Consider the following 27,950-nt stretch of genomic DNA (forward strand, 5'->3'; position numbering starts at 1 on the left):
GTGCCGTTCAGGTAATGAGAGAGAAGACTTGATCCCTCCCACGTTCTCACTACAAATCAGTCTCCCAGGGCCGTGTAGCACGGAGGCAGTCTGAACGCTGCGACTCACAACAAGACCTGGAATCAGCAGAACAAGCGCAGCTAATAGAGCTGTCCCACCTCTTGCTTCTTCAAACGCATTGTGTGCGTGCTTTCTGTTTTATTTTTTCCTTCCTGTGGGGAGCAAGGAAGACCACTGGGGTTGAGGATGGGGAAGAAAGCCAAGAGAGGCTGTGATTTTAAGAGCTTTTTCAAGAAAAACTGGCTTCTGATCACCACAGTGGCTGCCGTGATCCTAGGTAAGCCTTTTGTTTTCAGCATGCGGCGCATGAAAAAGGGCTATTGTCAGACAAATCCCTACCAGCTGTCTCTCTCTTGCAGTCTCTTCATCTGCCTCACTCCATTTCACTGCGCCTGGCGCTATTCAGGACTGCAGTGAGGCAGGGAGTCTGCTTTGTTAAGAACAGCCCATGACATCTTCCCAAACACTCTCCTGTCTGATCTGGGATCGCCAGCATGACGACGATGCAGAGGCATAATGCTTGTTACTCTTTATAAAGATATAGATATAGTTCCATATAGATAAGGAACTATATCGAGCTGACCGGAGTGCGGATCAGCAGTCCATTAGCATCCGTTCTTCCTGAAGCTGTCAGGGCAGAAGCCCAGCATCCCATCATACATGTGAGTCTCAGCACACATGCACAGCTTTGGTTAACTGATCAGACTACCAGGAAGCCAGGCATTTACCCATTGCAAGAACTGTGTCACACTGTCTCGTTTGGGACTAAATCCTTCTGCTAGGTCTAACACAGTAAAAGAGTAACAAAATGACTATAATTTGGAGGTTACATTTAAAACACCTATTTTAATCCTCATATATCTATCTGCCTCTCTATACTTTTTGTAGATTTTCTTCATGCATATTCAACAGAATGTAACAATTCATCTGTTGATTAATTGCCTTAAATTCGGGTTATTGATATTCGCAGTGAGGCTGCAATAGATACAGCATGGCAGGGATTATTTATTATGAGACAAACAGCTTTATTAGGACAGGTAATTTATGGCAAGTCACGAATGTGGAGAGTTTGCATATTTCGATTTTTATTTTGAAAGATTAAAGTATGGGGGAAGTGGGGTGCTCAAGGGCTTAGAATTTCAACTTGATATTTAATACAAACAAAGTTTAACACCTAAACATCAAACAAAGTCAGAACTATTGTAATATTCCTCAAATTTATTTCTCTAGCTTAGTAAATTAAAAAACATTATGAGGTATATCCAGTATGTTGTGAATTTTGCATAGATTACAGTAGTATCACTGGAATGTAATATTACACAAAGTCTAAAAAATCAACAGAATGTAAGTTACCTGTTAAATCCATTAAACAGGTTAAAACAAATTGTGTGCTTGTGTGATTGTTTAACAATTATTCTTGCTAGTTGTACTTTTAAAGATTTTCTTTATCTTTATGTGGACATAATTTATACCAACCAATATAACCTGACCTCCTGACAAATCAGGAAGATTTTTCTGTAATTAAAGGTGTGCTATAAAAATCAGGGTTGCTTTAACATTATGGCTGGTTTTATGACATTTTCTGTGGCTTAACAATTTAGCCAAAAGAAGATTGTGGAGAGTCTTTTGTCCTTAACCATTGTGCCTGGAGACCAGGCAAGACATCCCAGACAAACTAGGATGTTGCTCCATTAACAGCGGAGCTGGGAGACGAAAGAGTTCGTGTGATGAACCCTGGGAAATACTATGTACAGTACGGCCCCATTTTTATACCCTAGAGCCATTGATTTGCATTTGATTGATTGCATTGATTTGGGAGACTCCATTTCATGTTTGTACTACTGAACAGACACTTTACTTACAGCACATGAAAGATCTATTTTGGGAAATTGTGTTTTAGATATGTTTTCAAATGTCTGAACCCCTTTCTTCTTCACTTTATGTTTGCTACAAAAAATGACCACATCTTTTCATCTTTCTAATTTAGTCTTTATTCCAAAATATTCTTTTAAGAATTATAATAGCTGGTCTAGAAAGGTGATTCGTTTCTGTTTGTACCTTCTATGATTATAAAATCTCCCAGTTTTACAGGAATGAAGGAAAAATACCACAATTGCTGGTTCTTCTTCCTCAATCAACATTCCTTGTTAATTGTTAATAGATTTCCTACTTAATGTTTCAAAAGCAAGTAATGACATCAAGAAGGTGTTAACCTTCCAGTCGTAGTGTAGGAGTATGATAGATAGTACTGTTACCTACAGGACAGAATCAATCATGAATATTGCAAGGGTAATACGGCACTAATAGATTTCTGTGGGTGATATGTGGAAGTATATTGCTCCTTTCAGATGACAATTTGTGAGCTAGACACACTGTAAGTGGCATGCACTGAGGCTATTGCGTGAAATGTGCATTTTACAGTGAGATTGCCTACTGAAATAAATCATGTTACTACAGGGTGATCGATTGCTAAAAAACCATGACAAACTGGCAAAAAAGGAAACAAATAGGAGGACACAAATAGAAAGAAAGATGTGGGAGTGCACTTCAGTACTAAAGACAGGAGGCACTTCTTTAATCAAAGAGGTGTGGGAGTGTGGAACAGGCTGCACAGCCATGTTGTTGAAGCCAATATCCTGGCCTCTTTCAAGAAGTGGCAGGTTGAGATTTTTGGATCAAATAGCTGCTGAGCTTTGAACAGTTTAGATGGCATAAATGTCTTCCTCATGTTTTTACTCATTCTTATTCTACCTTTCTTAGTTTTTCATGTGAATGTACTCTTTTAGGGAATGTGAACTAAAGACCCTTGTGCTGTATTGGCTATAAGAATCTGCACCATGTTTGAAACCAGTTGATTCGCCTGGCATCACTGAAACCATACTGTGTTTATTAAACATTTCAAAGTAAATTAAAAGTATGGCTGATTATTTATTATTTATTATTTCTTCCACTGATGGATCTCTCCTTTTAATAAAAATAGATCAGCCAAAAAAGATCAGTAGGAATATATTTGTACTTATAAATACAAAATATATAGAAAGATCTCAGCTTTTCTCAACAATTTCTGCTATTTCTGTCAGAGGAGATGATCTGCTTTCCAGCTCCCACATTAATAAATTGTTTGAAATTTGTATGGTGGTGAGTCTGGAAAATAACTATTATGATATATACTGTACCTAGATGACACCAAATGTTTTGCCATTGGCTGTTAAATGTATAATCCTAACACAAGTTTAAATACTGTATATGAATAACAAATAATTATAGTTAATAAAAAACACCCCCTTAACTCAGGAATGATTCAGAGTGTGGTGACATGGTTCATTTGTTTCCAGCACAGTTTAATGTCGCAAAGGAAACAGTGAAGCTCATTGCATGCTGAGGGGTAAAGAAAAGACATTTTGGCTGTGGAGCCTTCTTCCGGTGAGCAGTTTAATGTTAGTGTGATTAACAGAAGAAAAACTTAAAACACAAGGGTAACACAAATAATGAAATACAACTATTATTTGAATAGTGTTTACAAAGAGAGCAGGTTACTGAGTTAAGGCATTCGACAGTACAAACTGTCCTCAGTCATCCCCTCAAACATGGACCAACCTTTTCTTGTTTAGGGAGGTAATGTAGACACTCTTCGATGGGACACTCTGCTCTGTAGAGCTAATTCTAAATTCGCCAAACTATTTTCCTATAGCTGATACAGCAACCTGGAAATACAGGCTCTGCCTGGTAGGTGATAAAAGGAAATAGACAATTGCTGAAATATAAAATATTTTTTTTTTCGTTAAATTTCAGTATGCAAAAATACATGGCAAGATTCAGTCCCCAATGAGCAGGCTCATATTTCTGGAGTTTTGGTCTGTAGAAAGGTAGAGCTCATTTACTGCACTCTTGCTTCTTTAGTTTTGGAGTTAAGAGGAGACTGGAAGGGACCCCCTTTGATAATCGGATCTCTTAGGCTGTCATTTCTTCCTTAGAGGACTTGTGATTGCTGATTTTTTTTCAAGGACACACCCACAATTCCTGACCTGACCCGGAGTTTTCCAACCTGCTTTGTTCTCCATATTTACTGTCTGTGCCTTCCATGGCACTGAGCTTCTGGGTCTCCCTGGCTTTTAGCCCAGGTTAATCATTGTCCTGTGTTCGCTAAATGGTGTCGGAGTGTTGAAGTGTTGTCATTATCAAAATTGCTACAAACAAGTATATCCCTGACTCATAGCAATATTAAAAGAAGTTTTGTTTTAAAGACGTTTCTCATTGTTGTACGGTTCACACTGTTCATATCTAAAGTGCTGGGAAAGTTAACAGTTTTGTTAATTCTTGTAAAAACTCTGTTGGGCCAACATAACTCCTGCTGTCCTGCTACTGTACATATGGAGTTTGTCACTGAAAAAAATTGCAGTGAAAAGGAAAACCTGTACTCCTCAGTCGTTCTCCTGACTTCTTATTGCTTAGATGGGACATACAGTACAATAACTCTGCTAGTGGACAGTCAGCTCTTGTTCTGTTCGATGTGATGTGACAGAGATCACAGAACCATCGCAAACTAATAACTTTTATAGTATTATAAATTTGATCCACCACAATATGTATCGTATGCCCTCTTTTAATGCCCTCTTTGTTCCAGGTCACCAGGCATTCCAAAGAGAATCCTGCGGTATACCACCACAACATTCATAAAGATGTAGAGCAAAAACCAACAAAAGGACTAAACACCTTATTGTTTTAGAACCTGTGCTGTTGGTCACTTCAAGAATAATGATAGCTTTACAGAATAGTAGAGCGGAGGTCTCCAATCCCGGTCCTACACTGTAGATCCCCAGGCCAATTTTAGAGGTAGCCTTTAAATCATCAATTTAATCAAAATTGTTCATTAACAATAAAGAAATCCAAATTCCGTTCCTTTTAAGATCTAGAGTTCCCTCAGTTGAACAATAACTGGCATGTGTTCCTAATCTTTAAAAATCAGGTGATTCAGGGTGATCTACAGTATATGACATTGTTTATGATTAATGGCTATGACTGGGGATCTCAAGAATCAGGGGTATCACTATCAGTAAAAACCTTGAGGTCACAGTCCTGGGGGAAGAGTGGCAAGCTGACATAGCTTTCGGTCTTCGTTTCAATACAGTATAACCGCTTCTTGTTCAGTATCATGACAGCAATCTTTTGTATACCAGCGCTTTTTTAAGATGAAAATCCTTCTACTGTGAAGTCTGTCCAACTATTAATTCATTTTGTCACCTTCTGCATAACCCAGCTGTTTCAGAATGGAAGACTATTTTTCTGTGACAGAAAATATCTGCACCCAGTAGCGTAGAGCAGACTTCAAGCCAAGATATGAGTCAACAGCAACCAAGTTCTTGCAAAAACAAAGCTCTGTAATACAGTACAATAGTGTAACAAAATGAAAAACATATTGGCTAATAAGTAGCATAAACAATAAATTCCAAACAATAAATTCCAATCCAAATTCCATGTGGATTCTCACAGGCTTGTCCTCTAACATTGTAAGGGCTGTTCAGTCCACACAGGGAATTCACTTTTAAGTTGCTTAGTTGTTACAGAAGTGATTTACCATAAATCCTATTTTTCACTCAGCCCATAGATGTTGAAAAACAAATGTCTGCTCTTAAAAGAAGCTAAATCTGTTCATAATCCTGCAAGATTACTTAATGCTCTTCTTATTTCCTGGCTACAATGTTTTATTTGCTGTCTTGCGTGGTTCAAAATTATTTTAGCTTCAGATGACTGAAACTGCAGCTTGCAGTTTGTTGACTAGAACAGAAAGCCCTGTTCAAGTAATACGCTGGCTCACAGTCAGAGATATACAGTATATTCAGTCTGGTGCTTGAATTTCACTCACTGTTTATAAGGCCCGTCTTGGCTCTGGACATTTACAGCTAAAATTCTATGCTTGTTTTCCTCTAACAAGCAAAGTGATTGTTCAAGCAGGAAACTCAAATTGTCATATTTTCCCTCCTACGCCCAACACAGAACTCTAAAGCATGTATGTGCCAGTTCTATGCCCCTAACCACATACTGTATTAGTCATCACGCAGATAAGTAACTAGTACTCACTCATTAGTTAACTAATAGAATCACACAATGAATGGTAAAAAGGGAATTGTTAGAGGCATCTCTACCAATCAATGGTACTGACTGCTTGAATTTGACACCTTCTCCTAATCCTTCACCTGATTTCTTTCTCTTGACTGTCTGTGTGCTGTGCCCAGTTATTGCTAATGGTCAGGCGTGCTAAACATCAAATGCTCAGAGGGAAAGGTTCCCTCTAAAGATGAGTCTAAGGTAGTAATAATAATAAAAATAATTGCTTACACTTATATAGCACTTTTCTGGACACTCCACTCAAAGCACTTTACAGGTAATTGGGACTCCCCTCCACCACCACCAATGTGCAGCATCCACCTGGATGATGCGATGGCAGCCATAGTGCGCCAGAACGCTCACCACACACCAGCTATCAGTGACGAGGAGAGCAGAGTAATGTAGCCAATTCATAGATGGAGATTATTAGGAGGCCACGATTGGTAAGGGCCAATGGAAAATTTGGCCAGGACGCCAGTGTTACACCCCTACCCTTTTCGAGAAACAACCTGGGATTTTTAATGACCACAGAGAGTCAGACCTCCGTTTTACGTCTCATCCGAAGGACGGCACCTGTTTATAGTATAGTGTCCCTGTCACTATACTGGAGCATTAGGACCCACAATAATGCAATGTACAAATATGTAATCATTAGTCAACACCTACTGTATTTTTACCAGATCTCTTGACTAGAACCATGAGATTGGTGAACCTTTTGTAGTTACTCAAACTATATTAACATCAAAGGGTGTTAGATATACTATATTCTTAAACTGGACAGTATAATTCTACCAATTCTCTTTGTGTAAAGGTTTAGTTACCATAATATAAGAAAAATATTGCTGCCATGGAATGTGTTAGGCAAATAAAATGGTAAGGTATAACAGATTGTATTGTCGAACGAAGTTGTGTAGTTTAAATCATCTCAAATGCAATAGTAACAATTAATTTAGAATGCTGTGTTCAGTTTGGTCTTGTAACGAACAGTTCTTTCCGGACCCTATGCGGACGACACAGTCCGACGGAGTGGGGGGAACACTAGGGAAACGACATGCAGGAATACGGGGCTGAAGACAGGGGGGCGTGTCCAAGGTGCGCTGGTGCACGGGGAAGGTGTGGCCGAGGCGAACAATCCGAGAGAGTAGTCCTTAGGGATAATCCAAAACGCAAGGGTAAGTCCAAAACCAGGAGATCCATCAGAACAAGTTAAAAACCACGAAGGCCGGGTCGGAACCGGCGGACGGGGAACAGGAACGGGAACCGAGGTTAAAACCTTAACGGGACCAGGCGCCTCCTGGTCCCGGACTCGCACGATATGGAAATCAGATGCAGAGCCCGGATGAGCGTCAGCGCCTGGCTTTTAAGGTGGGCTGGGAATAGGGAACAGGTGCAGAGAATAAAGTCTAGTGAAAGGGCTGGAGCACCCTTAAGGAGGGGGAACTATAATCGTGACAGGTCTCTATTGTATAAAAAGACCTTGTTGCTCTGAAATCAGTCCAGAGAGGAGAAACGAGGTGATTCAAGCTTAAAGATATGTCCTGTACTGACAGGTTAGAAGAACCAAAACTTTTCAGTCTCTTGTGTTTTTTGTTCACCCGATTAAGCTGTCTTTTGCTGCTATTTTGTTCTTTGAGTTCAGCTCAGACTTGACTGCAAGACAGACTGTGTACTCTTTAGATATGAAGGTCATTATAGGGTGCTTCATCCTAGAATGTTGAATACCATCATTGTTGTCAACACCAAGATACCTCTATAGGTATTATAAACTAATAATAACTGTTTCATCATCCTTCTGGATACTTTAGCATTTGATAAATGTGTCATCTCTAAAAGAAGTGCACTTATCAGGGCCAAAGTCCATTTTGATGTTATCACTGAAGGTTTTTACAGCAAGCAGAACCTTAGCTTTCTGATACTAATCTTAACAGAACAGCTTGACATCATCCATATAAAGGAGGTGGCTAACTCAGTGATCATTATTTACTGCAAATTTGAGATCTTGCTTGTTTAGTATGTTGACTAATAATAATGCTAATGAAAAGACAAGGGAGATAAAAGGGCACCTTGTAATATACTGTTGTATGGTGGCAATGTTTCTTGTTTTGATGCTACCTCTTTGAGAGAATGAGTGTATTCTATCTTCCATTCTTCAATTGATGTCTGTACAAACCAAAGTGGGGTTAATTATGTTGATGTTCATGATTATCAGTACCCATGTACAGTATGTGGGATGTGGGATGATTTGAGCTGGTCATTGCTACAATCATCTTACTTTTTAAAAGCTGACTTTTACAGCCTCTAGAAGCTCATCCATTTTGTTGGCATCCATTTTGTTGGTCAGGATGTATTTTATTGATATGTAAGTGATTGCCCTCATTAGTTACTGTGACAGTGAGTATCTTCTTAGCAGCAGGCTGGCAAGTACAGTAATTGGATAACAGTTCTTGGGGTCCTTTGCCTTTTGTATCCTTTGCCTTTTCATAGTAGGAAAGTAAGTCTGTTTTGTAGATACTGTTGGGTATCACTTGGATCTTTAATGATGTTATGTAGTGTCTTTGTACGATCTTCATGTAAGTACATTAAGATTTTTAACTTGATGTGACCCAGAAGATACCCCAGTTGTGGGTTTTTTTGATGAACGATTATTTTACTAGTTGTAAATGAATTCGGCCCCTCTGTTTTTATTTTCCAGAGAGATCATACTATTTCCTTTTCTAAGTATTCAAAACCACAATTTTCCAACTTGCCGCTGAGAACGTGGTTCCTTGATGACACTTCGTTATCATTATTAAAACCTTGCTGTGTTCTTTTTGAGATAAAGCCCATGAAGATTTGTTTAACTCAAGTGCTTCCCTTGTTTACAATTATGTCAGCAGAGAAACTGATTGGTTTGCGAAGGAACTCGCCACAAAAATGAAAAATTTGTATTTGGGTAATGAAAATAGAAAATAATAATTCATTACAATTATGTAGCGATTCATATCTGAAAGGATCCCAAAGCACTACACAGCTAAAATGTGACCCATTTCACCCACCTCTGAAATGTGGTTTCTTGGGTGGGTTGCCTTGGTTGCATGCTATAGCAGACAATTTGAATTTCACTTTGCCTATCTCACTCTGTTTCACCATTATTAAAGATCATTAGTATGACTAATGAAGCAGATATTATGCAATAAACAGTAGAAACAGAATTCCAGAGAGAGAGAGGTACTGCATGTTCTCCTCAGATAAGCTGTTTCTCTGAATGGACTGCTCAGTATTTGTCATTCCTTTCGCAGGTATTGGACTGGGGGTCTTGGTACGCGAATATGCTTCTCTCTCTCACCTAAACAAGATCTACTTCGGCTTCCCGGGAGAGATCCTGATGCGAATGCTCAAATTAGTCATCCTACCACTCATCATTTCCAGCATGATAACAGGTATTGTAATCACAGCAGACTGGATATACCGGGGAGATGAGCTGAGGGGACATGGGCTATTTTTGGTTTTAATGGTTTAACTCCTACCCAGTTACATAAGCATGCTTTATTGTAAACTATTATAGGAAAACAATCAATCATTCCTAATTTTGCCTTAAAAGTAACGGCACACAGGCATACAGTCTAAGGCCTTAGTCAATAATGTTGAAAAAAATGGCAAAGCACAGTATAAATTATGAATTATATCTATACTTTTTTACTTTTACTTTAAAGGAGTCATTGTTAAAGTGAAGCCTTTTCATAATATTGTGGATTCGTATCCATATAACAGTCCGCTGTTTCTTCTTTCACATTGTGTGCTTTGTTCTTTCTGCCCTTGGAACACTTTATCAAATGTCCCGAACAATGCCTCATTGTTCGTTCCTTTTAAAGCAGAAAAGGCTAATGGTCACATTTCTAAACAGACAAAAAATGTTGTTGGCAAGAAGCATCAACAGTATAATTGAAAATATACTGTATGTGTAATAATATGAAACTATGTAATAAATATTAATCACTGTATAAGATCCTAACTGTAACCTCTACTCACTGACCCTAGCCCAAATTTTCAGAAAGTAGATAGGTATTTTAAACAACTTTCAAATGTAAAAAACGATAAGCCTGATGTTAAGAGATGGACGATTCGAGGAATGTTTTATCAGTGGAAAAAAATTATATGTTCGTTTGGAATTAAATGGCATTTTCTGTGAACATTCATACTACAGTATGCCACAATGTCCATTTTTACAGGAGTGGCAGCTCTGGATTCAGAGGTTTCTGGCAGGATTGGTTTACGTGCTGTCATATACTATTTTTCAACAACAATTATTGCTGTCATTCTAGGTAAGTACTGTAACACAGCCTTACCTTAATTACCTTATTGTGGTCGCTGTCATCACTGTGATCAACTAACCAGAGCCTTCTTCCCAAGAACCACATCAATGGCAGCTCATTCTGAGTTGGGGTTCTGGAGCTCTTGGAATTCTGCACTAATTGACATACAAGTATGATTGTGTGGAAGTCTCTATTCTTGAGCGGTATTTGCAGCTGACGTGCGCGTTGTAGAAAGTAGCCATTATGGTTTGTCCAGGAAACAATACTGAGCCAAACTGGTCACGGATAGCCCACTGTGATTAAGGCTGTAGGCAGGCATAATTAGCACCAGTTACTTTATAATCCCAGTGGAACAGATTAGGAGGGTCTTTTATAGCACATGGACCAGTGTAGATAGATCTGGAGAAAGATGGATGTGTGTTAAAAAGTTATAGTTAAACAGTTATTTGGAATGGCCTGCCTCATTTCTAGTTAAGGATTAGTTTATGAAAAGTATAGTTAGAATTATGATAAGGATTAAGGTTTTTGTTTGGTTGTTTTGATTTGGTACCAAAAGTATGCATTGGCTTGCTGAAAGTTGATATATATTTAATGGTCTGTCACTGAAATAGACAGAGAATTAATCCCACTACTTACACCATGGTTACTGGCTGTGGCAACATGTTATTCACTTTAAATATTAATAACAAAAACTGCCTGGAAGTGAATGATGTTTTATTCCCATTTCAGGGAAGTTATCTTGATGTTCACTGCTGGTTAGATATACTGTACAGTATGTTCATTAACAACCACTATCAGAAGAGGAAACTCACAAATCACTGTATGGAGCAATCATGAGGAACTTGCCTGTGCAGCTATCGCAGACTCAATATGTCAAGCATTGTTTTCCTGAGTGCTTCATCAAAATTGAAATCACAGAAGTGTTCCCTTTATTTTTTCTCTCTAAAGATAGTCAGTGAAAATAGTAGGCAAGATATTTAGCAAATACAGACTGTTTCTAAATTATTTGCTTTGGTAGAACTCTGTGGCCCCCAAATATTTCATTTATTGCCTATTAATTTTTATGTCTTACAAGGAACAAATTTCAGGGTTATGATGTGTGTTTTCAAAAAGCAGAAGAATTTTGTTCGGCAATTCTGCTCCAGAATGGGTAAAGCTAATCATTACTTCTTGCAATAATATACAGCGACCTCCAAAAAATAATGAGAGAATCCTTTGGAGGACACCAAAATACATTATACAGCAAAGTGTGGAGAAGGTATTGAAATCCACAGTTTGCTGAGGCTACCGAAAAAGCAGACTTTTCAAGGCAACTCTGCAAACATTACAGTTTACAGAAGCTTTTGACTGGCTTTGTAGAAGAAAAGCTGTGTTAACACATATACTGTAAGTGATTTATTTCCATGTCCACACAGCATGGCAATGCCTCAAAACACAGTGTATGGCCAAATGTACCTAGAAGAAGACAATTTCCAGGTCTGAAACCAATTGAGCAAGAATGTTACGTTCTGAAGAACAAATTAAAGACAGAACACACCAAGAACAGACAAGAACTCACAGTGGCTGAGAAGACTTTTGGCAAAGCATCTCAGATGTTACACAGAGTTGATGAGCTCAATGGGATGCAGACTTCACGCAGTTATCGCCTCAACTGGGTTTCATGCTCTAACATTTACTTAAAGTTAATGTGTCCTAATTTACGTTCCATTAAAGTTACTATTTAGAACACAAAGTTGTTTTTGTTCTAATATAATCAAATGTATGGATGTAAAATCCCCCAGATCATGTATATGTTGCTTCATAAATCTATTTAATTTATATTTTAATATTTCTAATGAAAGAATCATGCTTACTTCATATAAATTTCATTATCAAAAATATAAATTGCTTAACTGAAATGCAAAAATATGTTTTAAATTTGCTGTCCCAATACTTTTGGAGGGCACTAAATACTATGTAGACTAGAGTATATATTCTAGACAGCCATTTCTAACAGTGTTTAATATCAGCTTTACCAAAAGAAGAGATATATCTAGGCATCCTTCCAAATTTAATACTAGGTACGTAAAGTATTCATATGGTTATTTTTACTTATAGAGTTTTCACTCTCCTTAGGGATAGAATATTGTCAAGTTGTATTTACACCTTAAAATGTAAAAACTTACACCTTAAAATGTAAACTGCTTGGTATGTGAGCCTACACTGCACACGAAAAAGCAATTACTGAAACAAATTCCTAGATACATATTGCAACCAGTTGTATCAGGAAGCATTTGTGAAGAGGCTTATGAACAATGAACCAGTCAGGTGATTTTAGTGATTAATTCACCTCATTTTTTTCAGGAATTGTGTTGGTGATGACTATCAAACCTGGTGTATCTCAGAGTGCTGAAGACATTGACAGGACTGGCTCAACTCCTGAGGTGACTACAGTGGATGCCATGCTGGATCTTCTAAGGTAGTGAACCTTCTCTTTTAGGACTGGTAAACTGGCAATTGCATCCCTGTTTTTTGTCTTAAGAAAAAAATACACATGGAAAAAGTGCAGAGCACAAAATCATGAAGTGATAATGCAGGCCAACTATGCCTGCTGTAAGACATATTTTAATCTGTGTAACTAAAATTGGGTTGCTCTGTGGCAGTGTTGAGACCTTGGGTTCAATTCTGGACCTGGGGTGCTATCTGCTTGGAGTTTGTACTTTATTTTCTTCCTGTGATCGCTTGCGTTTCCTCCAGGTGCTCTGGTCTTTTTCCACAACCCAAAAACATACTGGTAAGTTAATTGGCTTCTAGGAAAATAGACTCTAATGTGAGTGTGAGCCTCTCGTTTACAAAATAGAGGGTCCAGTTTGGCCCTATTTGGTTTTAATTCTGATTTTTTAAAGTACTTCCTCATACTCATTCTCTATTTCCTGCTTCAGTGTGGATTATGAAGAAGTCAGAGTTCTCAAAGGCATTGACTAACTCAACCTGTTGGACTAAGGCATTGATTTGAATTACTTCCCTGAGCAGTCTTCTCTGTTAAAAACCAAAAACATTCAATTCCTTCAGCCCATCAGTGTAGGACATTCCTCTTAGCTTGATAAAAACAAAAATAATATCCTTTACATTACACAGTACCTTTCATGGTACATAATGATTGTCAAAGTGTTGTATAATAAAACCAAATACAAGAGACTAGCATATACAAATCAATCCAGAAAATTAAACAGAGTGAAATAATAATGTACAAAAGTGAGCTGTAAAGACAAGTTTTGAATGTATTGACTGACTGAGAGATCATTCCACAGCCTTGAAGAAACAGAACAGAAACCATAGTCTTTCTGAGTTTAGAGTTTTATAACTCTTATATTTTTTCACAGCAAGAAGAAGGCCAGAGTTTGAAAAGCACAAGCAACACTTGAGTGTATAGAAGCTTAATAGTTCACTGATGTAGTCAAGCCATTTGAGCCCTCAAACGTGAGCAGTAATATTTTGAGTTTTATTTTGAATTAATCATTAAAGCAGTGGAATGAAGCTTAAGCAAGTGATATATAATAGTGATTTTTTAGATTGGGTTAAAATCAAAGCAGCTGTAATGCTACAGCCTGTAACTTAAGACGGTTTGGGTACACCAGCATGACTGCATTATGATAATCAAGCCTGTAGTTGTTAATACTATTAGAATTTGCATGAGACAGGTGCGATCCCTGAAAAGACCACTGATTTTGTCGTATTCTTCAACATGTCTCCAAAGTCTTTGTTTTTGTTTCAAATGGAAAGGTTGTTGTTTATACCGATGTCTATTCTCCCAGTCCGAACAAAAACAATTGCCTCTTCATCTGCCTTTGCAATACGTTTGTCCACTCTTGTCTGTTCTACACGGACACCTTGGCTCCAGAGAGACAGCATACTGTCTTTGGTTTAAGGTCTTTGATACGTAACTCAGTTGCAGTGTTTCTAAGAACTGAGTCACCAACAGCCACAGCATCCCTGTTTTGGTGTTACTGGCACTGATTAAGGCGTAAAGACTGCTTTCAGGATTTCACAGTCTGTGATCAGGGTACTCTGAGAGATGTTGCCTTTAATATCTAATTCTTGACCATCTGTTACCAGGTCGTGATGTGGAACAAACCTGTTTGGTGATATAAGGTTAGGGGGTGTTTTAAAGTTAGGCAAAAAAAAGGCTGTTTTTCTTCCCCTGACAATCAGGGGCCAGCTCCTCTTTTTCTTCCTTTTCAGTGAACTGCTTTGGAAACCTCTTAGTTTTAACAAATTAACCATTTTTTTATCTTTGCCATTGCCTAGGTGATACTGTCTGGGTCTGTGAATCACAGCGTGCCAAGCATTGCTCTAATTGAAGTGGGGCCAAAAGGCTCAGAGACAAGAATCAATGAATTTCATAATCATTCACATCCCACATTCCACTTCATCACAGAGCAATCAACAGAACTGTGATTTGTTTTTGTTATGCAATAGACTAATCAAATAGAAGATCTGAGCACATATGTTAGTGGGATGGATGTACTGTACCTTTACAGCTGATACTTTATTCCCAGAAAAAAAACATAATTTCAAAACATTAGTAGCATAAAAGAGCCTTAAAACAAACTGCAGAAGTTATTTAAAACACTTTGCCAGGTGGCTTTGAGGAAGTGATTGTGAAAAACTGGAAAACTGGATGTGATGAAACTCTCTGTCCAATGTAAGAGGTCAGCTAAAAGTTACCCATAAGAGGATAATGTGCACACATTCTAATGTCAGATAGCTTTCTACAGTAGTTCCAGACTGGGAAACTGGGAGGTATTTCCATAGAAGGTGTCTTCTCTCTCTGAAAAGCAAAGGCAATATTTACTCAATATTTAGAAACTGTTTAACACTCAGCGTTAAACACTTAAGTTGAACTGTTTTATGATGGTTACAGCCTGACATATGGCAATTAGGAAAATCTTAGAAAAGATTAAGCACTGTTCCATCTGGAACCAAAGTATTTTTTATCTTCTTATAGACTGTGTTGATCTCGTTAGATATCTAAATGGAAAATTTCATTATTATCATTACTAGTAGTAACATTGTGAAGTTTTAAATGAAAGTTGTGTTTTAAGATATATATTGAGAGATATTTGGTTCCAATACTCATTTATTGTGCTTTTAATTCTTCTCATTGTATAATCAATTAGCAAAATCATTCATTCTCTTAGTGATATACAAGTGGTGACTATTAAGCAAAAATGTGTTTTTATTCATATTTCTGTTTTATATGCGAAAAATTACATTTGGATGAATGTTTTTTTTTAATCAAAAGTTCTATTTTCTATAAAATTGTAAATAAATACTGTTTAATAGTCCTACATTTTTACATTTGCTATGTTACTTTTTAAATAGGAATATGTTTCCAGAAAACCTAGTCCAGGCCTGTTTTCAACAGGTAAGATGTTTTAAACTATTGGTTTTCTTGTTTCTAAGTTATATCACCCAAATTGTGGACGGCACAGTGGTGCAGTAATTAGCGTTGCTGCCTTGTAGAACTAGGGCCCTGTGATCAATTCCCGGGGTACTGTCTGTATGAAGTTTGTATGTTGTTCCTGTGTTCACATGGATTTCCTGCAGGTGCTGTGGTTTCCTCCCACAGTTTAAAAACATTCTGGTAGATTAGTTAGCTTCTGAGAAAATCTGTCCCTGGTTTGCGTGATTGTGTGCATGTACCCGTGTTTACGTGCCCTGCGATGGACTGGTATCCTGCCCAGGGTGTACCCTGCCTTGTGCCTGTTTCTTGTTGGGATAGGCTCCTGCTCTCCACAACCATGTATTGGAAAAAGTGGCTAGAAAATGGATGAACGAAATTGTAGTTGGATGCCAGTTCAGACACAAGGCACTGACAGTTTATTTTGACCCAGTATACGTTGAAGGTTAAATTACTGTACATACTACGGGCCTCATTCATAAAACATTCTAATGTGATTAAAAAAAAAAACATCCAAGGTAAAGACGATAGAAAACATTGACAAACACACCATGACAAGAAACACCTGAAAGTATAATATAGTGTGTGTATGTACTGTACAAAGAAAATGAGTCATGCCCATTTACATCTGTGGCTGAACTTGCTAAATGATCTCCCAGGATGAGGAAAGATGGCACTAATGAACATAGTAGGCTTTACTAATTATAAGCTGTGCCTTAACCTGTGTGCTTCATGATCCTTCTTATGAAAAGTTTCCATGCAGCCTGGTCTAACTCCTTGCCAAGAGAGAAAAATGCTCTTATGAAGAAACAGGGAAAATTCAAAAGTCCAGGGGCTGAAGTATGGCCATAGCCAGAAAATTATTTTATAGACATAAAATTCTGAGAATTACATTTTAAATATATCTCTTCCAACATGGAACAGGGTAAAAGTCAAGAGACTAGAATTATATTTTAATCAATACAGCTTTTTAAACCGATTAGAGCTATAGGCACTTGAAAAAGGGAAAATTAAGGAATTTTCTGAACACTTGGTTAGTACAGTAAGTAGCAACTGGGTCAAATTGTACACCTGCCTAAAACAGAGAAAAATAAAATGAGGCAACCAGAAGACTTTGTGGTTGAGTATTCCACTGTATTGCACTTATTTGTACATATCAATATACAATTATAATAATAATATATAAATGTTATAAATAATTGTTTTTCTTGTTTTTGCAATGAAATGCCATGATTATGTTTGGTGATAAAAGAAAATTAATGAACTGGTTGAAATGTGAAACCCCTCACTTCCACACAATGCACTACTCTCAGGTGTTATAAGAAGGCTTATAGTAGTTCACATACATTTTTAAATGCCTTTTTTGACATTCAGATACATCTTACTGGACAGTGTTCACATGTCTTGTGTTACCTTTTTTGGAACATTTGGTGAATGAGGCCCTTTTAGTGTACTAACTAACATGAAACGTGGAGATTATGTACAGTATATTTTCGTTTTCTTTCTTTCTTATCATTGTACAGTATTCATGCACTGCAGTGCACCAAATCTCAAGCAACAGGCGGTGATGCTTTGCTACAGATATCTAACCTCTGAGCTTTGTTATTGCAGTATAAAACAAAACGCTCTGAGTTAAAGCCTTCAAATAAACCTGAACAAAACACCACTGCTGTTCCTCCTGTAACAACTGTCATGGCAACCACATTACAAGAGGTGAGTATCTTTCAAGGCTTTTTAACATCACGGCCCGGAGACTTCAAAAGTACCCAAGTGTTCTTCAGGAAGAGCGCAGATTTAGAAAAACAAAGAGAGGACACAATTTTGTTTTTACCATTCATATGTACAGTATATATGCTTAATTCACGCACAGCAGTTTTTTAAAGGGGAACTGCAATGCTATTTTCATATTTCAGGGTTCGAAAGATTCTTAATTGATGAGTGCATTTCAAACTACAATAAAAGTAAAACGAACACAGTAACTTGTAAAAACCTTCAATTTACATCACAAAATAGACAAGATTTCCTGGTGTGTACAGCACCGTGTTCTGCAATTCAGAATGAGGCAACAGAGCCTCCGGTGACGTGATGCAGCCCTATAACATTGTAAAGAAGCAGGCTTGTGAATACGTCTCTTTTAAGTCAATAGACATATTGCTTTCGATTTTGAGACAGTTTTACCGACAAATACTACTTACTCGTTAATTTTGCATGCATGTTGGAACATGTGAAATGCCTGCTCCACAACCTGTATTTATTCGCTTGTACTGTTCAACACATTTCATTAGTCATTACGGAGACTAGTGAGTAGGAAGGACCGCATCTCGTCGTAATTCATGGGAACTCGAATATGTGTTTGTGACAATGTGGCGACTTACAATACTTTCACAAATTTCATGATTTTGTGCTTAATCTGAAATTTGTAATTTTTTTTCTATGTTGTCAATGTATTCCGTCACCGAGGTTTAATAAGGGGTTTGAGAAATTGGGACTGCAGTTTCCCTTTAATTGCATACCGATTCATCTGGATCACAAGTAGTGGATGTACAGTGGAAAAAAATTGAATTTTTTATCAAAAATTGATAATGAAAAAATTGAAATAATTCTTTTTTGTGTACAATATCTCCCACAAATCCCCCCCCCCCCCTCCTTCCCCCAAAACATTGTCAAACTTCTTGTTTTCCATTTCCCTGCTTTTCAGAACATAACCAAGGACTACACAATAGTGGGTCTGTACTCTGATGGGATTAACGTACTGGGTCTCATTGTCTTCTGCCTGGTATTTGGACTTGTCATCGGACAGATGGGAGAGAGAGGACGTATCCTAGTGGAGTTTTTTGATGCACTGAATGAAGCTACCATGAAAATAGTTCAGGTCGTGATGTGGTATGGTCTTTCTTGTCTCAGATATCCAAGATTCCAAATGTCCAGTACTATGAGTGCACACCAATAACCTTATGTGTATACTGTATATTCCTTCCAGACATTTGTGTCAAACAAAAGTCCCAAAATATTGTTGAATCTAAATTCATAAACTTGCAACTGTGCAGATTTTTTTTTCCCACTTAAATGCCAGTTAGTATGATTGACTCAAATAATAGGTGTAAAACAGAGGTGGGTACAACTGTCCAATTGTACCTTTCAGCAATCATAGTATTTTGCAAAGCCCCTCACACCAGCCTCTTTGTGTTAAGAATGCTTTAATTTTCAAGGAACAGCGTTTTAACTTGGTTTTATTTTGACTGATTTTGTGTTTGTAGTTATATGCCCATTGGAATAATGTTCTTAATTGCTGCCAAGATCATTGAAGTTGATGACTGGGATATCTTCAGAAAGCTTGGACTCTACATGGTGACTGTGCTGAGTGGGTGAGTTACTGCTTATTATGTTGTTACATATTTATATTTGTGAGAATTTACAAGTGCCTGAATCCACTTTGACAGTTTATTCAGTAAAAATTGCTTCAGAGTTCTAGAGAAAACCAAAAGAAGCATTTCAGACCCATGTAAACTAGTAGATGATCAAATTGAACTTGGTGTTCCAATATTTAGTGAACTATTTACCATATTCTCTGTCTTTCACATAAACTCCTACACTTCTTGAACCATTTTGAATTTGGTTTTCCAATTTGTGCTGTCCAACAGTAACCACAACTCACAGATCTCTACCTGGTCTCAGGCACTTACCTAGTTGTGATTATTATGGAGGATGTTGCTGGCTTTTGTTCAGTGTAAAATAAATTTGTCATAGACGCTGTTATGATATTAGAATGCCACATTTCCTGTTTTATCTCTATCCTTGTCTAGTTTACTACAATTTGGTTGTAGAATTTAGCAATGGAAATGAATCCTAACTGATAGAATGGTTCTGTCTCTTTTAAAAGCCACATTAACAATATTGTAAAGATCTTGTACTTTGTAACACCGTTTGAGGCATGCCAAAACGTTTGTCCATGCAAACTGAAAATATAAATCACAGAACGATTAAGCAAATCGGTGGTTTACGAAGGGAGCTAAGTGAATGACATCAAGCATATTAAAGGCATTTGAGTTCCAGGCTACTTACCACATACTTGAAGACATGATCTGTTGAGTACCATGAATACTGTACTGTACAGTGAATCTCAGTTTCAGTGGCACCTACACTTTGCATCTGCCTATGTATTACCAGGCAAACACAGTGGGCATTGATGAGCTTATCTGAGACAGGGCAAACATTGAAGGGTGAAGCCAAAGACTTAATAACACAATATAACACTAGATATAATAAAATAAAGGGTGAGAGACTTAATAAAGCTACATAGTCATATGGTTGAAGCTGATATCCTGGCTTCCTTCACAAAATGGCTGGATGTAATATTTGGATCAATTATCTACTAGCAACCAAAAAAACAAGATTAGCTAATGGACTCCTCTCGTTTGTAGCCTTTCCTTTTTAACACTGTCATCAGATCAAACCTCCTGGTGGTGGTGGTGATGGTTTGGTGCTTGTGAAATTCACAACAGATACTGTATTTTGCTTTAACACTATATTGCCCTTGAAAGCATTAATCAAAACTGGGGCTGCATATGCTTGCCCTCGCCTTAAGGAGTGCGTCAAAATTGACCCTCAAACTCGCTGATCTGCTAAACTGTAAAGAAATCAGCTATTTACTGTGTCTCCTAACAGCTCTGAATTGGGGAGTGCACTGCTTTTATTGCTTTTTCAAGTGATATGAGGTCAAATGGTCCTTGGAAAAGTGCAATTACTTCCAAAGAAACTCTGGGGTATTTTGAAAAGCATTAAATACTGTAGGAAAAAAAGGAAGAGCCAATAAACACAAAATAATTTAAAAACATTATCATAGCTTTTTACAGGAGAGGATGTACGCTTGCATGTGAAGCTCTCAGGTGATCTGGTGAACTGCAGCCAATCAAATTCAAAGAGCACAACAGGCCTGGCTGGTCATTACTTTTACTAAAAAGCACCCACAAAAAAAGTTTGCCTGGAATGCTTTTCATCTGCCTCACTTGTTCTTTTTATTACCCCCACCTCCAAATTTTGGACTGTTTTTCTGGCTTGCATTTGTTAGAAATTAATTACCTGGGCAAAAGTTTAGGATATGCATTTTCATTATGTCTTTCACACAAACACTGATGTAGGGTTAGCTTGCTGCATTGATTCTTTTGTTATCTTCATCTGTTGACAGGACAGCAGATGAAACATGCCACTTCAGAACCATGATGGGGCTCTCTTTAACTTTTAGGTCATACAGTGTGGCCACGTTCTCAGGAAGCATTTAAACATTCTTAATGTATCAAGTGTCTTAGTTGAAGAAGATATGGATTTTGATATGGATATGGAAGATATGGATTCTAGCACTCTGAAGTTCAGTTTTGGATGGTTTTTAATCATGTCCAATTTCCTTGCATGGTACTAGTTTCTTCCCAGTACTCTCCAACAGTTGTGTTCAATAACGTATCCCACATCCAACTATGCTGAGTTATAATAGGTTACTGTAGTCCACTGGTAAACCTCCAACCAGCTTCCACTAAAGCCCTAGGGCTTACAAAGGCCTTTTCTAACAAAACTTGACTTTTAATCTTTCTCTAACTAGTGAAGACCTGTTTCCAATACAGACTTATCAGGGTGGATTTTGTGAAGTTAAGGAGTTTCATTGACTATAACATGGATGACGTTTCTGTTTTGTCCTCTTCAGACTTGCCATTCATGCTATTGTGTGCCTCCCACTGCTGTATTTCATTATCGTGAGGAAAAACCCATTCACATTCGCGCTGGGGATGGCCCAGGCTCTGGTGACTGCACTTATGATCTCCTCCAGGTAATGCCGGGAAAACTTTATAACTCAAATTCATAACTCTGTAGTGATAACTGAAATGAAGAATAAACCAACTGTTATTAAATGATAAACTTGACTAACTTTCCATCCTTGTGCAAGCTTAAGAAATCTATGAAGCTTCTGAGTTGGGTCTTCGTTTGGGTGAAATTCTGCTTGAATAATAAAGAACAGTTTGTGAATCAAATAATACACACAAGTGATGAGGAAAACATCTCTGCTGTTATCTGAATGAGTTGAAAGGATTCATTAAAGAGTGTCCACGGCAAATGTAGTCAAACAAGAAAAAACATTCTATACAAACATTGATTAGAAGATTGATAGCTGCACAGTTAGCTATTTTGTGCACCTTGCCATCCCTTTAAATGTCACTTTTCCCTACTAAGATGTTTAGGCTTTCATTGTAATGAATTGCAAACCTCAAACCTGCCTCACAGCTGCAGGACTCTGGGTTCAATTCTAGGCTCAGCTATCTATCTGTGTGGAGTTTGATTTTCTGCCCATGTGGACATGGCTTCTCACCAAGGTGGTCTGGTTTCATCCTGCACCCTAGATATGAGCTGACGAGATTTGATTGACTCAATCCTTGAGGATTTACACCTCTCTGACACTGGGTGGATGGTCTCCTTAAACCCTTCAGAATTAACTTTTAATGAATACTACTCTCCAAAGCTGGAAAATGCGAATTTTGGGCTGGCTCAAATTACAGTATGTGATGTTTCATCCCCAGCTCTGCAACACTGCCCGTGACCTTTCGATGCGCGGAAGAAAACAATGGGATCGACAAGAGGATCACACGATTTGTGTTGCCAGTTGGTGCCACCATCAACATGGACGGGACTGCTCTCTACGAAGCTGTGGCCGCCATATTCATTGCTCAGCTGAACAATTACGCACTGGATGTTGGTCAGATTGTTACCATCAGGTAAGGGACCAAAGTCTTTGAGCAGCTGGTATTGGGCACTGGAATGGTTTGTGTAGAACCTCTGCACAAACGTCTCCAGACGGAGCTCAGGAGTTGTGGGGCCCTCTTAAATACGATGTGTACGAATAAACCCTGCATGATTGGGATGCAGCTTTTCTGGATTAAGGGGTGCATTCAAGAAACCTGTCGACTTGCCAGAAAGTTTTTTTTTTATTTGTTGAAGGTATTCCAAGACGTAGCTCAATCTGCTGACACAATGGAGATTTAGCTTGGCTCAGTGTTTTAATTCACATGAAACATGGAAGGGATTGCTGCAAACTGTTTACAAAATGCAGTTATACACAATCTGAGCTTGTTAAGAGGCATGGCCTTTCAAAACCTACGTCTAAATAGACAGGGAACAGCATGCAACAGCAGCTGTCTTCAGACTATTTTAGGAATAAAGTGTTAAATATTTCAGAGAGTGTTTTCCAGCGTTGAGTTAGTAACAATTACCGTGTGGAAGGAGGTCCATAGATTCTTTAAGGGAAATGATATGATCTTAGTGAGGGTGAATAAGCTGAGTTAATTACACATCAGAAATTAGGTCATTGGAGTTGTTTCTGGGATTTGTATAATCTCTGATAAATGGAATGATTTTTTTTACTGGATACTATAATTAGTCTAGAGTCGCTCCACTTTTTAGCTCTCTCAACTGTGAGATGATTTGCCTCGAAATATACACTATGTTTTATCATATGGAGATCCTCTCATTTTTGTTTTGGTTACAGTATAACTGCTACAGCAGCCAGCATTGGGGCAGCTGGAGTTCCGCAGGCAGGCCTGGTTACCATGGTGATCGTCCTGACTGCAGTGGGATTGCCGGCGAATGATGTCACACTTATTATAGCTGTAGACTGGCTGCTGTAAGTTCTTTTTTTTTTTCCTGCCATTGCAATTTTTATGATACATCTATGCACCATAATAATTTATGATGCCCTTGTGAGAAAAAGAAAAAGCAGCCCAAGAACTCCTCAAACAAGAAAGCCTCTCAACACGTACTGGATTACACTGTTTTGAGAAGAATGACTGGAGCTCTGAATTTACACTTAGCCTGGCAAAATGTCCATCCATAACAGGGTGAAATATACAGAGAGAATTAAAAAATGTAACCAGTGCTAGTGATCCTGATGTTGTCAGCCTGGGCCTCTGTGTGAGTTGTTCTTGTAAAGGTGTACTTTAGTTATGTAATCGGAGAAAAAAACACTCCTCTTACATGTGTCTTGTTATTTAGGGCAGAAACTAAGGGGCAGCTCAGTTCCTTGTATGATATAAAACTCACAGAGGACCAGCAGTTTCTGGTACTTTGATGTCGGAGTGCATTATATGTGTCAAACCCCTCAGAGGTCGAATAGGGGTCTGCTTATGGAGGTCTGAAGTGAGATTAGACAGGGTGGTCTGTCCAGCCCTTTCAAACAGCAGGCTGTGAAGTGATTAAGTATTTTTCACTGAAGTCACTGAGCTGTTCCAGATATGCATGAGTCTCACGATAAATAGCAAAACACCAAATGAAATGGAATAAACTGTTTTTTCCTCCACTATGCGACCATAAAACTGAAGAGTGTTGATTGGCTAAACCATTTCAAAAATATAATTCATTTTTTTACTATTTCAAGATCCTAAATTTAAATGGAACATTTTTTTGGTTACGCAACTTTTAGGGAATACATTTAAAGTAAAATTGACAGCTGCTTTGATAAAATTAAAACAACAAAAGGCATCGATCCACAATAAAAAACCTGGGGCCATTTGTGAGGTATTTGAGCTGCCTCAAAATATCGCCTGTTGCAGATTCTGCATTTGGCACACAGAGAATAAATTGACAGTGATCCTTTTTGCTCTGTTTCATTCGACCAGAGATCGCTTCCGCACTATGATCAATGTGCTCGGGGACGCCTTCGGGGCTGGCATAGTTCAGAAACTCTCCAAGAAGGAGCTGGAAAGGATGGACCTGACATCAGACGTGGATATGGTTAACCCCTTCGCCTTGGAAACCACAATGGATGAAGAAGAGTGCGAGAAAAAGTCCTATGTTAACGGCGGCTTCACCATTGATAAAAGTGACTCCATTTCGTACACACAGACATCTCAGTTTTAGTGAAAGGCAGGTGGGAAAGGTCAGTATAACACTATAGAACCGCTAATATGCTGCTATACATTTGTACTGTATAGTACTGTATGAATGTAAAGAAAAAAGTTCCAGATTTCAGCAATAGGTGTTACTGTTATTGTCTGGCATTTTCTTAAAGGCTGTCCTTAACATTCAATGCACTGTACATTAGTGCCAAAAAGCAATGGGAATTCAGGTTATAATACTACTAGATCTTGTAGGCTCTTGTTTTGAAATGTGATTGCATTAAGATTTAATTTTCTTTCTGGCAAACTGGTTAAATTATAATGGAATTTTTTTGTTGTTTACACGACACTGTAATTGCGACAAAGTCTCAGCCAGACATGACAAGAAAGACTTAACACATAATTCATTGTGCCTTGCAGCCATCAGATGTTTCCATAACAGCCAGCATTACCAGCTCCTTGCCACGTGATTGTGGGATAAATTTGCAATCTGTATGTTGTGTGCTAAAAAGGTCATATGAACCAGACCGCTGAACTGTGTTTTGTACATTTCCTGTGACATACTGCATGGACAAATGAGTTCAAGATAACTAAGTAGTTACTTACTAAGTGACTAAGTGGATATTTTAAGATTGACAGCTATTGTTTGACCTAAGCATCTAAAATGTTTGTGTGGGCTTTCAAGCACTTTTTCACTTATATTTACAAGTTGTGCCAAATAGTATGTATTTCAAAAGGGGATTTTTATGGAGCACACAGCATGAAGCCATACAAAAGGGAAAATGTAAAGTTTCAATCTGTTTTCACTGAGTGGTGGGTATGGTCACAAAATGTCATTTAGGAATAGACGTAGCCCAGAAATAATTATTTTTGGCACTAAATTAATGGTTTTATCTGTGTCAGAACAGCTCTCTGACAAATAGTGTAAGGATCATACAGTATGTTACAGTGGGAAGAAAGGAATGAAAAAGCAATATGTGATCTTATTCTGGCATTGTAAAGGGGAACTTGTCAGTTTATTGTCTTTTTTAGTGATGGATGGAATACATAGGTAATGAATAAGGGAAATATTTAAAAGTTCTCTTCTCAGTCACTGCTGTCCAAAGTCTCTATAACTTTCATTCATGGGAAGAGGTTTCCACAATGTGTTTTACAAGAAACAAAAATCATTTTTAAGAAATTGCATATAAAAGGATGAACTTCTTAAGACATAAACACAGCTATTTATCATGCCACCTAAAACACAGTCATTTAAAACATACTGCATCCAGATGTAAAGTATCAGATCTTGTTACTTGCAGCAAAAAACATGATCACTTTTATAATAAAATCAGATATTTCAGCATCATGTGTTTTATACCTCCAGGAAATATTCATGCACAGAAAAAGCCTGATCTGTGTTAGCCCTTAACTCTCTGAACCTTAAATATATTGTCAATGGTAGAACCCCTTATTGAGCATGTCAATGAACAGCAAGTTCATAATTTACAGAAAGTGCACATTTACTAGTCAAATCATTCATTACTTAAAGTATCAGAAATCAATGTGGAGGATGTGGAATACATAGGCAATTGCTGATTTCAATCATCCCTTGCTTCTAGAGCTCCTCTGATTTAATGCTCTGAGTGATTAGAATCTTCTTCAGTTTAGACCGTATATCTCTTATCAATGTGATTTGCCCCAGTATTAATGCTCAACACTTTTAAAATCATTCGTTTACCTGGACCTGGCCTCCTGCCGAACAGGCTCGCTTATCTTTACTGGTGGTGCAGCTAATGATGGAAAGAAAGAATTCTGGAGTTTACAGAAACATTCTCTCTGCTTATGTAGAATATAAAGCCTCCATACTTAGAGGATGGTGATCCACCATGCAGCATGAGAATGACAGAGACTAAAATATGGCCAACGCAACAAACAAGCTCATCAAGAGAAAAAAAAAGATTTAGACTGGCAAATCTCAGTCTCCAGGTCTAAATCTAATCGAGAAATGCTTTTTACATGATGAAGACAAATTGAAGTGCAAACACGTCAAGAACAGGCAGAAACTAGTGGCTCCAGCAAAGCATCTCAAGGTTTGGTGAGCTTAATGTGTGGCAATCTTCATTCAATTAATAGGCCAAAGGGATATGCAATGAAATACTGTATACTCTGAACTTTAAAGTCAATGTGCCCCAGAATTGTGGTCACTTGAAATCACTGGGTTGAATAAAAGGAATGGTTTTGTTCTATTATGATCAATGGTATACAGTACATGGAATTACCCCAAAATAAAATGTATATAATGTAAAATAATCTCATGGTGTTATTTGTCACTCTAAATTGCTTAAATTTAGAATGAAAAATAACCGTTTTCATTCGTTTGGTGTGCACTGCACAAATACTACTGATAACAATGGCAATCTTCATCGCTATTGGCAGCTATTGTACAGTACATCAACTTTGTGGGAATACAAATAATAACATTGACAATTTTGTTTCAGAAAACATATAAGAGTAGGGCATTTAGCTTGTCTGTCAAACCGTTGCAGTGGCTAAAGAAACCGGTGTTATCTTTTAAATTTTTTAATTTGGAATGGCAACATTAAGAAAATTGACAAGCGCAATAAGCTCCTTCACTGATTTTGTTTTAAAGAAAGCTCTACAGTGCCATTTGCCTTTTTATTTTTACTTGGTCATTTACTGTGTACTGGTAGGTGACAGATGAGGCACTGGTAAGGGTTTATCATGAACACAGCCCTGCTCATGGGAAACCTGCAGCTTGATATTAACTAGTTCAGCCAAAGTGAAAAGATAAACTCAAGCGAACAGCATTGAAACCACAACAGATTTCAATAACACAGAAAGAGCGACAGTTTTCTAAAAACACGTTTGCACAAGTATTCTGAAACTGTGCTTTAGGAAGAAAGTATTTTCAGACCGAAATGTATGAGAAGTGGTGAAGAAAGAGTGAATCAAACTTGTACAACTTGTTAATTGTGCCAAATTAATACTAAGGCTTTTTTTTCTATCTTGCTACGCTCTGTATATTTCAAAAGAAACACTTAATGTATAAAATTAATAAATGGTAATGAATATCACAAAAGTATGAAGTGGTATGTGAATGAGTATGTGTTTCAGAAAACAAACCATATTGGATGTAAAAAACTGGTAATAAATAAAACCAAAACTATAAACAAA

The 27,950-nt window shown here is 37.7% G+C and overlaps 1 protein-coding gene across 3 annotated transcripts; it reads left to right on the forward strand.

Moving 5' to 3' along the window:
- The first annotated feature begins 45 nt into the window (after window positions 1-45).
- LOC148840647 (excitatory amino acid transporter 3-like) lies at window positions 46-27,950 on the forward strand. 3 transcript variants are annotated; one of them, XM_088918331.1, is made up of 13 exons: window positions 46-337; window positions 9,444-9,584; window positions 10,374-10,466; window positions 12,801-12,915; window positions 15,822-15,864; window positions 17,512-17,613; window positions 18,599-18,783; window positions 19,158-19,265; window positions 21,596-21,718; window positions 22,464-22,658; window positions 23,429-23,563; window positions 24,555-24,814; window positions 25,194-27,950. In XM_088918331.1, the coding sequence occupies exons 1-12, from the start codon at window positions 247-249 to the stop codon at window positions 24,793-24,795; spliced, it is 1,572 nt and encodes a 523-aa protein (XP_088774457.1). In that variant the 5' UTR covers window positions 46-246; the 3' UTR covers window positions 24,796-24,814; window positions 25,194-27,950. The 3 variants fall into 3 exon arrangements, with proteins under 3 accessions (XP_088774457.1, XP_088774447.1, XP_088774466.1); XM_088918321.1 differs by having other exon boundaries at window positions 24,555-27,950; XM_088918340.1 differs by lacking the exon at window positions 10,374-10,466 and having other exon boundaries at window positions 24,555-27,950.

This window comes from Atractosteus spatula, chromosome 1 (assembly GCF_055471065.1).
Source record: "Atractosteus spatula isolate fAtrSpa1 chromosome 1, fAtrSpa1.hap1, whole genome shotgun sequence".
Lineage (NCBI taxonomy): Eukaryota > Metazoa > Chordata > Actinopteri > Semionotiformes > Lepisosteidae > Atractosteus > Atractosteus spatula.

Coding starts and splice junctions, on each gene's coding strand:
- LOC148840647 (XM_088918321.1), top strand. CDS start 247: ATGGGGAAGAAAGCCAAGAGAGGCTGTGATTTTAAGAGCTTTTTCAAG. Junction 9,585..10,373: donor CATTTCCAGCATGATAACAG/GTATTGTAATCA, acceptor CCATTTTTACAG/GAGTGGCAGCTCTGGATTCA. Junction 22,659..23,428: donor GGTCAGATTGTTACCATCAG/GTAAGGGACCAA, acceptor TTTTGGTTACAG/TATAACTGCTACAGCAGCCA.